The sequence below is a fragment of the Micropterus salmoides genome, unplaced genomic scaffold (assembly GCF_014851395.1).
Source record: "Micropterus salmoides isolate LMB-PRFRI ecotype aquatic unplaced genomic scaffold, ASM1485139v1 Ms_hic_scaffold_14, whole genome shotgun sequence".
NCBI lineage: Eukaryota > Metazoa > Chordata > Actinopteri > Centrarchiformes > Centrarchidae > Micropterus > Micropterus salmoides.
Window position 1 is genome coordinate 34123249 of NW_024040485.1, and position 13350 is coordinate 34136598.

Genomic DNA, 13350 nt, shown 5'->3' on the forward strand with positions numbered 1-13350 from the left:
AGAAGCATCAGTATACGCATATCAGCAAGGAATACATAACGATATATTTCTGTATCAATATTTTGAGAACAGCCCTATTTAAATCCTTGTTCCATGTGCCCCTTTTATACTTTGAGTACCTGCCCTGGTTCTGATAGCAGGCACTTTGAACTGTAGCCCATTATGTGACCTGAGATTATGTATGCTTTGTAAAGTTAAAAATGTCCTGTTTAAATAATTTGGAAGTCTACCTAACATATCTTTGCAAGTGAAGGGATGACCATCCTTCCAGTCTGTCCAATATACAATAATGTATATCTGAGAGCTGAGTGATAAAGGGGGTCAAGCTTGGACAAGGTGGACAGAGAGGCAAACCTGTAGGTAGTGTCCCTATAATCAATCTGTGGCAGAAAAAGGCCAGCAACTAAGTGTTTTTCTAAAGCCATGGAAAAGCAGGACTTTCACCTATACAGAAAAGTCAACGTGATAATCAACATGGTATTTAAAATTTAGTTTTTTTGTAAAACCAGATACCCAGATATTTGTAATTATCAACAGACTGGATACAGACTCCATACAGGGTCGTGATGGAGAGGGGTGGTACCTTTGTTCGCCCAGTGGCAAAAATCATAACTTTAGTTTTGTGGGAATTTAAAAGCAACTTCAAATCTGACAGAGCATATTGCAGGGTATAAAAATCTGCCTGCACATTTGAAAAGGCAAACTCTGCTGTGGGGGCACAGGAGTACAGAACTGTGTCATCTGCATACAGATGATCCTTACAGAATTTAAACATCAAATATTATTAATGTAAACTAGGAAAAGCAGGGGTCCCAAAACTGAGCCTTGAGGAACACTTTTCCTAACAAGGACTGGATCTGACATGTCGTTGCCATGTTTATCCATTTGTGAATGATTGGTCAGGTAACTGTGGAACCATTTAGCCGCTTTGCATCCAATGCCTGCTCTCAGCAGGGTATTAACAAGTGATGGATGGTCCACAGTACCGAAGGCCTCCCTAAGTTCTCTGAACATTGATACACAGCTAAATTTGTTATCTATAGCTCGTTGAAGTCATCCATAGCTTTTAAAGTGGTGGTTACTGTACTATGCACTGAACTGAAACCGGATTGTATTTAATTTCAAATGTTCTGCGAGTCTCAATATGATTGGATAGCAACTAATGATTTCAAGATTTTTGAAAGAACAGGGAGAGATTGGCCTAAAATTGTTCATGTCAATCCAAACCTCAATATTATTAACACTACATCAAAAATTTTTAAATAATTAATTTGTGAAGCTGGAACGATGAAATGTTTTGACATGAAAAATGACAAATGATCAAAACAGCTGCCAATAAAAAATTTTTTCAACCGACTAATTGTTTCAGCTGTGCTTGAATAAACTGTTGGGTAATTAAATTAATTACAAAACATTATATTTTATAAACTCTTCATATGTAGTACAATGCTTACTTTGTAAAGTAACAAAAGCTGTTGTAGTGAAGAAAAAAGAACAATCTCTCAGTCTGAGTTTGGTGGAGACACAAAAACTGGCATGAACAGAATATACGCATTTGTACATAAGTACAGTACTTGAGTAAATGTACGTAATTACTGTCCACCACTGAACGGCAGCATAAGTGTCATTTCCAGAGATGAAGGTACAGGTACGTAGAGAAACAAATAAGGGATATGTTGGAGTAAAGTGAGAACTGAGTGGGAAACAGCTCTTAAAATCCTTCTGCCAGTTATAAAATTTACGACTGAGAAAGATAAAACATCTATGGGACAATTTGATAAATGGGTTGAAATATGTTTCCTGCTAAATTGAATAAAAGAGACAAAACCTACCATTTAGGGCAGATATGCTCTATGCTATATAAACCAGAACTGAGGGAAAGGAAATACTTTACTGGTTGCACTCTGTATGTTTGTTTGAGCCTTTGTAAAGAATAAAATTCTTAGACATCTTGACTCGATTCTTTATTCCAGAAGACTCACTAAAGAAAAAGTTCAAATACATCTGACAATAAATTATGGACTGTAAGTTTGATGCCTTGTAATAATAAGCTGGTATGTAACGTCGGCCAGAGTCCCACTGCACTTTCACATCCAGACAAGGATGGACAAACACCTTAATGTTTCACTCCAAAGCCTGAGTCATGACCAGTTTCACACCAGTGTTTGGAGACAGAATAAGCTCCATGTTTGCACAGACTGCCTTCATTTGTTAGAGGGGGAGATGTCCAACCATAATTAACACAAACATCTCTGCTTTCACTGTCAGTAATGCGGCAGCTCCAGAGATGGAAGCACCTAAATCAGCCCTTGGAAGAGTCTAGAAAGGACGTGACTGCCCCATTGTGGGAGTGAGGGAGTGTTTGCTGAAGCCTCTGCTTTCACTGTGGTAAACTGGTGGTAGCAGCTCTTAACCATTCGCTCTCAGTGGAACATCCTGTTTGAAATGGTCGACACCACCGAGCTGGTTTTGGAGATCCTTATGTGTTCTGAACAGGCTTCATATTTTAGCCCTTTATCTGGAGAAGCTGTGGACAGGCTGGCAAACTGACAGGCCTTTAATGATGCTGATACCATATTAAAAACATTCACTAATTGATCCTAATTGTCACACTAGGAAAGGAGAGAGTGAGGAAAATGTGTTGAGTGTAAAGTTGTCAGTCGGGGAATAACACAGGGCTGTGAATGAGCCCCGTCACTGTGATCAGGCTCCTCCTTCTAATCCACCAACTTAGTGTTGATGAAGACTAAACAGAGAGATCACAGCCTTCTTTATACTTGCTGGAGCTCACAGTTCCTCAACACTGCAGATATGACGCCTCTGTTCATCTCAGTGTTGCTGGCTGCTGTGTGCCTTGGTATGAACACAACTCTGGTTCTCTGATATCAATCCAACATTGACATGATTCTTTAACAGCACACTGATACTGTTTGTTGCTGTTTTACAGAATGCAGAGCACAAAAAGACAACGTGCTGCAACCAGAAGGAGACGTGACTGCTGCTGAAGGAGAGACAGTAACACTTGGCTGTCTATATAACAGCAGTTCATCAAATCATAATCTCTTCTGGTACAAACAGGATGGAAACAACAGCCCTGAATTCATACTGAGCAGCTTTAAGATCGGTGAGGGGAAAACAGAGGACGAGTACAAGGAGAGATTTTCATCCACACTGGATTCCACCTCAAGATCAGTTCCTCTGAAGATCCAGAAGCTTCAGCTGTCTGACTCTGCTGTGTACTACTGTGCTCTGCGGCCCACAGTGACAGGAAACACCAAAACTCTGTGCAAAAACCTTTGGAGCAAAGACAACAGAATACTCCACAACATCCACTAGAGGGAGTCACACACTGTTATTGTCTGGATTTGTTTCAACTTGCAGAAGATCAGTCTTAGTATTATTGGATCTCAGTGCTGCATTCAACACAGTCGACCACAACATATTACTAGACAGACTTGAAAACTGGGTTGGACTTTCTGGCACAGTACTAAACTGGTTTGAATCCTACTTAAAGGACAGGGACTACTTTGTGTCTATAGGTAATCACACATCTAAGCTGACAAAAATGACGTGGAGTTCCCCAAGGCTCCATTTTGGGACCTCTTTTGTTTAACATTTACATGCTTCCACTGGCTCAGATTATGAAAAACAACAAAATATGTTACCATAATTATGCAGATGACACACAGATTTACATAACCATTTCACCAGGGGACTATGATCCCATACAAGTGCTGAATAACTGTATTGAGCAGGTCAACGATTGGATGTGCCAGAATTTCCTTTTAATAATTAAAGGATAAAACTGAAGTTATTGTTTTTGGAGCCAGGGAGGAACAATTGAAAATCAGTGCTCGACTTCAATCTGTAATGTTAAGAACCACAAATCAAGCCAGAAATCTTGGTGTAGTCATGGCGTCAGACCGGAATTTGAGGAGCCATATTAAGACAATTACAAAGTCAGCATACTATCACCTGAAGAATATATCAAGGATTAAAGGACTTATGTCTCAGCAGGACCTGGAAAAACTTATCCATGCATTTATCTTCAGTCGACTCGACTACTGTAACAGTGTCCTTACAGGGCTCCCTAAGAAATCCATCAGACAGCTGCAGCTGATTCAGAACGCTGCTGCTCGAGTCCTCACTAAGACCAAAAAGGTGGATCACATCACTCCAGTTCTGAGGTCTTTATGTCAAAGAATTGATTTCAAAATCCTGCTGTTAGTTTAAAAAGCACTAAATGGTTTAGAAAAAAAAAATACATTTCTGATCTTCTGCTTCGTTATGAACCATCCAGACCTCTCAGGTCGTCTGGGATCAGGTCTGCTTTCTGTCCACAGAGTCAAAACTAAACAAGGAGAAGCAGCGTTCAGTTATTATGCTCCATATATCTGGAACAAACTCCCAGATAACTGCAGGTCTGCTGAAACAGTTCTTTTAAATTAAGACTGAAGACTTTCCTTTTTACCATTGCTTTTAATTAAATATTTACACAGTGAGAAATGAGTAGGTAATTGAGTGAAAAGATAATGAGAGTGAGATTGAACAGAGTGAAGGAAGTGGTCTTAAATCTCTTGATCTGCAGGAATCTCTGTCCACCTGTAAACGCGCAGGTGGGTCCAGAGTATAACTGGATCAAAGCGGCCTGCGGACAGACATGTCCTGGTTTCTCTGTAGTGTCCGAGGGTTTTTGGAGTTTCAGTAGACCCAAAGATTGCTATGGACCCGAGTACAGACTAGCTAGAGAGAGTAGACTAAGTGTACTTCTCCGTTTATTCTCGTTTCAAAATAATTGTAACTCAATTATTTGCTCAACCCCTCAGCCTGTTTTTATTTTCCATTTAACTATTTTAACCCTGATTGTACACTGCACTGTAACTTTTATATTTTATGTTGCTTTTAAACTTTTTTATATTTCCCTGTTGCTTTTATGTTTTATGGAAAGCACTTTGAATTGCCTTGTTGAAATGTGCTATACAAATAAACTTACCTTGCCTTGCACAAATGTATGTAACACTGTCAATATACTGTATGTACTGTTATACTTCAGTATGGGAGAAAAACATTTACGCAGTTTGAATGAAGTATGTCCATAAACTGGTTGGCATCACAGACTGAGGTCTTCATTACTTTTGTTCTTATCTTTAGAACAGAAGTTTCTCTGTTGTTCTCTCAGGGTGTGATTTCTTGTGGTGTCCCACAAGGTTCAATCCTAGAGCCTCTCATATAAATTTACATCTTAAATCACTATTTTTAAAGACAACATTGAGTTCCATGATGATGACTGCAGCATCACTGTCATTTCTAAAGCCTGAATGGAAACAGAGCACAGCAAGAGGAGGAGCTCCACAACTGAATATGAAAGGCTTCATGTTGGAAGTGAAGAGCTGCTGTGTTCTCTCTATTGTTCATTCAGTACAAGTGGAAATGATGCAGCTCTGCTTAGTTTGGATGATCATCTTCATGTTTCACACTGGTAAGAAATCAAAAGATGTAGCAGGAGATGTAGACATGAAAATAAATTTTGAATGTTTTAACATTTTCTGCTAAAATAGACAAATGTCAGAGTGAAATCTATCTTTGTCTTTTTCAGGATCCTCTGAGGATTTAGTGAAACCATTTAAAGATGTAATGCTGGCTTTGGAAGGAGACTCTGTGACTCTCTCCTGCAACTATTCAGGCTCTGTACAAAACCTCTACTGGTATCAACAGAAGTCCAGTTCATCTCCACAGTTTTTCCTCGCAGAATATTCAAAGAAACCAGGTTTTTCTTTTAAACATGACAAAACAGCAAAGGAGTTTCATCTGCAGATCTCCTCTGCTGCAGTGACAGACTCTGCTGTGTACTACTGTGCTCTGCAGCCCACAGTGACAGGAAACACCAAAACTCTGTACAAAAACCTTTGGAGCAAAGACAACAGAATACTCCACAACGTCCACTAGAGGGAGTCACACACTGTTAAACTTCAGTTTATCATACAGTCTGGATTCATTGCACTGATGATGAAAACTAGAAGAAAAATGAGGCATTGACAATAAAAGGAGAGTGTTTGTAGCTCTGACATACTGACAATAAGGAGAGTGATTTTATTTATGTAGATAAGATATTGTTTAAATTCCTGATGATCTTAACACACCGACATCTTGGTCTCCCTGAACTTCCTGTCGTGAGGTTTCCATCAGTTTTCCTCCATGTTAAGGCAGGACAGTATGGGGAGTCTTCACTGATGCTGCTGGATGTAAAACCCAGTGAGACTCTGTATGTGATACTGGACTGTACTCAGAAACTAGACCTGATCTCAGCATCCAGATGTGGGTTTTGTTAGTCTGAAGGAATATTCCAGTGAAAATGTCTCGTTTCACTATCAAATCCTCTCCACCTGTAAGCTTGAAAGGTGACTCAACAGTTTGTAGCATCACTTTGTTAATTGCTGCTGTAAATCCACAACTTCAGAGATGTGGGGAGGTGATAACGCAGCACAGAAGTAGAGTCTTTAACTATGTTGAGTTTGGAAAATGCTGAACAAACAGATCATCAGCTGACAACTGGATTATGCTGCTGGACTAGTTTGAAGTTTCAGTGGCGTCTTTTCTTCTTCTGTGGTCTGATTCTGATTGGCCACTAGATGACACTGTAGCTGCTGTTAATCCAAGCTGAGCCACATTATCAAGTAGGCGGTGCACTACTTCTGCACTGTGTTCAACCATTCTGTCAATAATAACTGCTGCTGTGAAGAGAACAATTCTCAGACTGAATGTTGAACATCAGCTAGTTTCTCCTGTTGATTTAAACCTTGTTGTAGAGATGGAACATTGGCTGGGGATTATTCTTGCTGCTCTTTTCTTTGGTAAGATAGAAAGCACAACATCTTTTTATTCTTTTCTAAAGATTTATGGAAACAGCTGAGCTGTTTGTGTCCACAGAGTAACACTGTACAGCTGCCATTTTCCACTGTCTTCTCCTCTCAGCCTCATGAACAATGTTAGTCTAATGGCTTCATTTGCTCTACTTTTTCCAGGACTAATAGCTGGAGACACAATCTCTCCTGTACGAGAGGAAGTCAGTGAAAGAGAAGGACAATCTGTCACACTCACATGCAACTATCAGACAACAGCAGGTGGTGTAGATCTACACTGGTACAGACATCATTCTGACCTTCAGGCACCTCAGTTTATACTCAGGAAAGGAGCAAAATCATGGAGTAATCAGAAGTATATTCCTGATAGAAGATATGAATCTGAAACATCAGCAACATCAACTACACTGACCATCAGAGATCTAACCCTGGCAGACACAGCTCTCTACTACTGTGCTCTAGTAACACAGTGATACAAAGTGTAGAAGAGGCTGTACAAAAACCTGAACCCAGATATCTGACTACTCTTCAAAGAGGAGGGAAGTGGTATTCAAACCACAGCTTCATATCAGATGGATTCTGCTAATTCCTGTTTTATCAGAGTCACTGTGGTTCCAGCTGCTAATGAAACACTGGGGGAGGATTCACAGGAGCATTATGGGTAGTGAGGGTCTGTACGTTTAACCAGGTTTCGGGCTCCAACAGAAGTTGTGTACAGTTTGCAGATTGGATGTTTCAGACAGGTGTTTGTGTCCTCATTTTAGATTGACATTGTTTCTTTTTCCAAGAAGAGAGGCTAATTGTAGAGCCCCTGATATAAGCCATTAAGGATTCCCTACCTGCATTTGTGGTGAGAAAGAAATCTGTTCATTAGTTCATTTGATTTCAATTCAATTCAATTTTATTTATATAGCGCCAAATCACAACAACAGTTATCTCACTTTTTTGATTTGATGAAGTCCTCATCACTAACCAAATGAATGGGGAACCTCCAACGTTTGGGTTTTTTGTTTTGGTTCTGCTTGGTCACGTGGAGCAGGAGAGGAGCATCATCTGAGTGTATTTTAGCCAAATATTTGCACGAGGTAACGAGATGCTCCTTCCCTGCGTGCATAACAAATGTCATCCGGGAGTAACTGTTATGTACGTGTGAATAGAAAGAGTATTCACAAAGAGATTTGTGTCTGACTCTCCACACATCGATTAAATTGAGATTTTCTAGTTCTTTTTTAAGGGCCTTAGCTGCTGAGGATAAAGATTTAGAAGTTGGAGAGGATCTGTCCTTAGCTGGCTCCAGAACCAGGTTAAAGTCTCCTCCGACGATGAGCTAGCCACCCAAGTAAGGTCAAGGAGTACAAAGTTGAATGGCCACAACTCCATTATGAAACACCTCCAGAATTCACTTATATAATCTAGTGGAAGGGGAACTCTGCTTCTGTAAATTCAGAAGAATAACTCCGAGCAGGTGTCCACAGTCTCTCAAGTAAGTCTTGAGAAGTCCTGAAAGTTCGTTCAGATGACACTATTTGTCGCTGACAGCATTACAAATTACATATAGAACAGAGGGTATGTGAAAATTTGCACTCAAATAAACAGGTAGTCTGGTAGGGGAAATAAGAATAAGGTGAAATGAGGATACTGCCAGGCCTTAATTTATCCATCCTGTGACTAGTTGCAGAAGAAAGAAGATAAATAGAACATATCTAGGCTTGGGTTATCTCACATGTAACAGGTTATAGTCCACTCAAACAATAAACAAGAACACTTCCAGGCCATAATTCGTCCTGTATGTGCCTAACTGCAGTCACTTAAACCAGAGACCATGATAGTCACGGGTTCATGCCAGTACGTCTGGATGATATTTCCCCAAGTAGTGTCCCGCCAACACGGGGGATGTGATGGTGCACCGTCCCTCCAGGAGGTCCAGGACCAGATTAGTGGGGTGGAGAAGCCTGAAGGAGATGCTGCTGTCATGTAGCTTTTTTCCCCCAGCAGCATGAAGGCTTTCTTTTTCTTATAGAGAGCCGTGGACATTCCCTGAATATCATGATGTCTGAGTTACCGTACTTGAGCGATCTTTTCTTCCATGCTGCATCGAGGATTTTCATCACGTCTATGGGCGGATAACTAGAGCCCGGGGGAGGCTACCTTCATCGGGTCGCCACTGGAGTGTAAAGTGAGCTCGCTTGATTTTGAGCAGAGTGTCGGTCTCTTGGTCAAGTATTAGTGAAGTATTAGTATTATTGAAGGATGGCGTTTATCCCTTCCACACCTTCCGGGAATCGAACCAGCCTTAGATTCTGCTGTCTGGCTCTGTTCTCCAGATCATCTAGCTTGTCTTTAAGACTGCTAATTTCTTTCACTGGTAAGAGTTTCCACAGAGACGCCTAGAGGTTCAGTTTATGGTCCAGCATGGATTGAATTTTCTCGAACCCTTTTTCCATTTCTTTGTGAAACCAGGTCAGCGGCTTCTCTGTGTTTCCCTCGGGTGAGCTAGCGTTAGCCAAGGCTGATAGAGTGGGCTTTCCACCATTGTTGCCGCTTCAGCTCTTTTGGGGGGCATTTTTAGCTGAACCGCGTTGGTTTCTATTAGTATGAAGCTGGGGTCATTTCTGTAATTAAGAAACTCAAGATAGGGGACAAGTTAGGGTTTTGTATGGGAGCTGGTTACACTACCTCCGCCCTTAACGCCACCATCTTAAAAACTCCAAAAGGGGAGAATATGACAGATGCAAACAATCTGAGCTGAAAATGGGGATTTATTTTCCTCTCATGATTTGATTTGTCCTCAAATGTGACACAGATGTAATAATGTGAATAATATTATTCAAGTAAAGTACTGAATAAGTAGTTAATGTGGCTGTCATGTTGATTGAATAGTAGCATATCGTCTGCGTAAAGATTGACCTCAGTCAGGACCTTCACACGTTCTGTCAAGAGTCAATCAGTGTTACCTTATCAGCTACTTGTTACCTGATGGAAATGATGTCATTTAGTGAATAACAGCACCACAGCAGAGATAAACTCACTATTTGTCAGAGTTGTGAGAGGAAGGAGGGAAACCAGACAGATTCTCTTTCTCTTGAAGATGCTGTCAGTGAACTTCAGTCTGTTTGTGACTTTGTTTCTGCTCACAATAAGAGGTAGGTGAGATCATCAACATTAAGAGAGTTTCAATTATAGAAACCTTTAGATTGTAAAGTTACAGAGTTATCTTTTCCTTCAGGTGTCAGCTGTGAAGAACTCACTCCAGTCAGGAATGAAGAGTTCACGTTAGAAGACAGATCTGTTACTCTGTCCTACACATACTCTAAAAAAGCAAATGTTGGAGATTATTTCTTCTGGTATCGACAATATCCAGGAAAACCACCAGGGCTCCTCATCTCACACTCTGCTTCAGGAGCAGTAGGAAATGATCCAATCCCTGGACTGTCTGTTAAAGTGAGTGATGATAAAACCCATCTGGATCTGCAGATCTCCTCTGCTGCAGTGACAGACTCTGCTGTGTACTACTGTGCTGTGAAGCCCACAGTGACAGGAAACACCAAAACTCTGTTCAAAAACCTGACAGCTCCTCTGAAGATTTACTCACTTCAGCTCCTCCTTTAACTGAACAGCAGCGCCACCAAGTGGACACTGACAACACAATCTAAAGACACATTACAATGTTACTCCTGTTATTAATAAAACACAACAGCTATCTATTTACAGCGAGACACTCAACAAGGAAGACTTCTTCTACACAGTTCATTTTACTATCACTGATGATGAGACAAATACAAATTCCAGACTGGTGATGATTTCATCATTCTACCAGGTTGAAAAGTGGTTAAAGAGACTTTGTTGTAACAGAAAGTTCACATGTTAAAGCTCCTCATTATGAGCTGCTCTGGATGAGCTGAGATGTAAATGAGATGTAAATGTTGAGAGTTCCTCAACAGATGATGAAGAGGAAGGGCCAATGATGTGAAGGCCCTGATCCATCAGAGTATCAATGTTCTTCCTCTCTCTCCTCCCCTCTCACTGCAGACATGAACCACTGGCTGAGAAACATCCTGATTCTGACTCTCTGGCTAGGTAACTCTTTAAACCTACTGATTGTTCTCCTTTAATCAATCATCTTTATTGATCCATCTCTTCCTCTGCATGTTGTCTTCTTCCTCAGAGTGTAAAGGAGAAGACAGAGTGACCCAGCCAGCAGGAGATGTCATTGCTGCTGAAGGAGACACAGTTACACTTGGCTGTACTTTTGAGACAACAGCTACATCTTCCTATTTGTTCTGGTACAAACAAGAAGAAAATGATTACCCAAAGTTTATGCTGCAACGGTACTCTGGAACACAGGATACCCCTTTAGAGAAAGAGAGAGTTGATGCCACTATCAACAAGACATCAGTTCCTCTGAAGATCCAGAAGCTTCAGCTGACTGACTCTGCTGTGTACTACTGTGCTCTGCAGCCCACAGTGACAGGAAACACCAAAACTCTGTACAAAAACCTTTGGAGCAAAGACAACAGAATACTCCACAACGTCCACTAGAGGGAGTCACACACTGTTAAACTTCAGTGTGATGATGAAGTCTGGATTTATTTCAACTTGAACAAATTTATGTATTACTGTCAATATACTGTATGTACTGTTGTACTCCAGTATTGGAGAAAAGCATGTTCACAGTTTGAATGAAGCATGTCTATAAACTGGTTGGCATCAGACTCAGGTTTTCATTGCTTTTGTTCTCATCTTTATAAAAGAAGTTTCTCAGTTTTTCTGTCAGGATGTGATTTCTTGTGGTGTACCACAGGGTTCAATCCTAGGTCCTCTCAGATCAAATTATTTTTAATACACAACATCAGGTTCCATTATTTTGCAGACAATATTGGATTATAGATCCCATCATAAAATCCAGCAATCATGGCAGCTGGTTTAATTCATGTGAAGTTCTGGTGTTCCAGACCTTCCTACAACTGAGTGAGTCTATAAATTTGACTTATTTTTCCCCTTCAGCTGAAGGGAATAATCTTATATTCCAATAGGCTACAATTGCATTAAATGTCAATCCACTGAGCCCTGATGTCCAAACCAACAATACAGTATAATATCTGAAATGCAAGCATTAACCAGATGGCAGTAACAAAGATGTGTTCAATAATATATAACTAAATTATTGGAAAATGGCGGCGGCAGAAATGGAAAATGGAAAATTGTGGAAAAGGGAAATAGCAAACGAAAACGGGGGAAAAAGAGTAAGCAAAATGAGAGTTCTCACTCAGAGGAAACCGATAATGAGCAACATCTAGCTTCAACAGAAGGTAGAAACGAAGAGTACAAAGTAATGATTAAACGACTTCCCGTGATGGCGGAGCAGCGCTCAGTCGCATCCACAGAGCGGTTTGCTTAATAACAGTTTTCTGTCCTCCCAACTTTGCTGTTAACGACGGTGGAACTACATTATTGCAGTCGGAAACGTTCTTTCGCCATAGTATGTCCGAACAAAAGCAAAATAGGAAACAGAAATGCAAAGACAGAGCTCAAGTGCTGAAGCTAACGGATAACAACTACCTTGCTAGCCAAAAAGAAAACAACGGCGGGAAAATGGACGACGACTTTTCAACGGACTCGGAGGCTGCTACACCGGTTGGTAGCCCCTCTTCCAGCCCTGCCTTCAAAGTAAAAAGAAAGAAAAGAGCGACTTGTCCCTGGAGGATCTTCAGGCTAACATTCTAGCTGCAGTTAACCAGAGAGCTGATAACCTGGAACTGATGGTAAGAGACAACAAGTCAGGCATCGAAGAGCTGAAAACCTCCATGAATTTTGCCTTCGCTGAAATCGAAGCTTTGAAAAATGACAACAAAAAGTTATCTGAGCTCTGCAACAGTAATGAAAAAACTATAAAACTCATGGAAATTCGGCTCACTGAGACTGAAAGATACAGGCGGAGATGGTCTCTAAGGCTGTATGGGCTACCAGAGGAAAAGGAGGAAAATGTAAAAAGAAAGGTGATAGACATTTGTCAGCAGATTGCTCCTAACCAAAATATGAATCAAGCCATTGATGTCGTACACCGAATTGGAAGGAGGGACGCTGGCAACACGCATCCTCGCTCCGTGATCATCCTCTTCGCCTTCCGCACAGCGAGGGACGACATCTGGAAAAATGCACGAAACCACACTTTCCTGAGGGAGAAGAGGCTCCGCTTTGGCGAGGATCTCACTCAGGCTGACAAGAAGACCCGAGAGAGGCTGTGGCCCCGCATCGAAGAAGCGAGGAAACAAGGAAAGCGAGCTTTTTTCAGAGGAACCCGAGCCTTCATAGAGGATGTGGAGATCCTTTAAGAGGGTTCCTAATGAGCTACACTAGGACGTTGTTGTAAACTCTGAACCTGTGCCCTATCTTTCTGTGGCTGTTTTAAGGGGTAAGAACATCTGTTCAGGTAACTGTTCTAATACCTATGTTGGCTAACGCTATATCTATTCAGAGGGCTGAATTCCAT

At 41.0% G+C, this 13350-nt stretch overlaps 1 protein-coding gene and 1 gene segment (V, D, J or C); both read left to right on the forward strand.

Annotated features, from left to right (window-relative positions):
• Nucleotides 1-2571: 2571 nt before the first annotated feature.
• LOC119902811 lies at nt 2572-3252 on the forward strand (the record flags this gene model as incomplete). The annotated part of the segment is given in 2 exon segments: nt 2572-2857; nt 2948-3252. Coding segments are annotated over 2 exon segments (423 nt in total), but the record flags the coding sequence as incomplete, so codon positions are not given.
• Nucleotides 3253-5319: 2067 nt separating this feature from the next.
• LOC119901633 lies at nt 5320-10733 on the forward strand. The gene is made up of 3 exons (XM_038717207.1): nt 5320-5479; nt 5597-5850; nt 10179-10733. The coding sequence occupies exons 1-3, from the start codon at nt 5362-5364 to the stop codon at nt 10467-10469; spliced, it is 663 nt and encodes a 220-aa protein (XP_038573135.1). The 5' UTR covers nt 5320-5361; the 3' UTR covers nt 10470-10733.
• The last annotated feature ends 2617 nt before the right edge of the window (nt 10734-13350 follow it).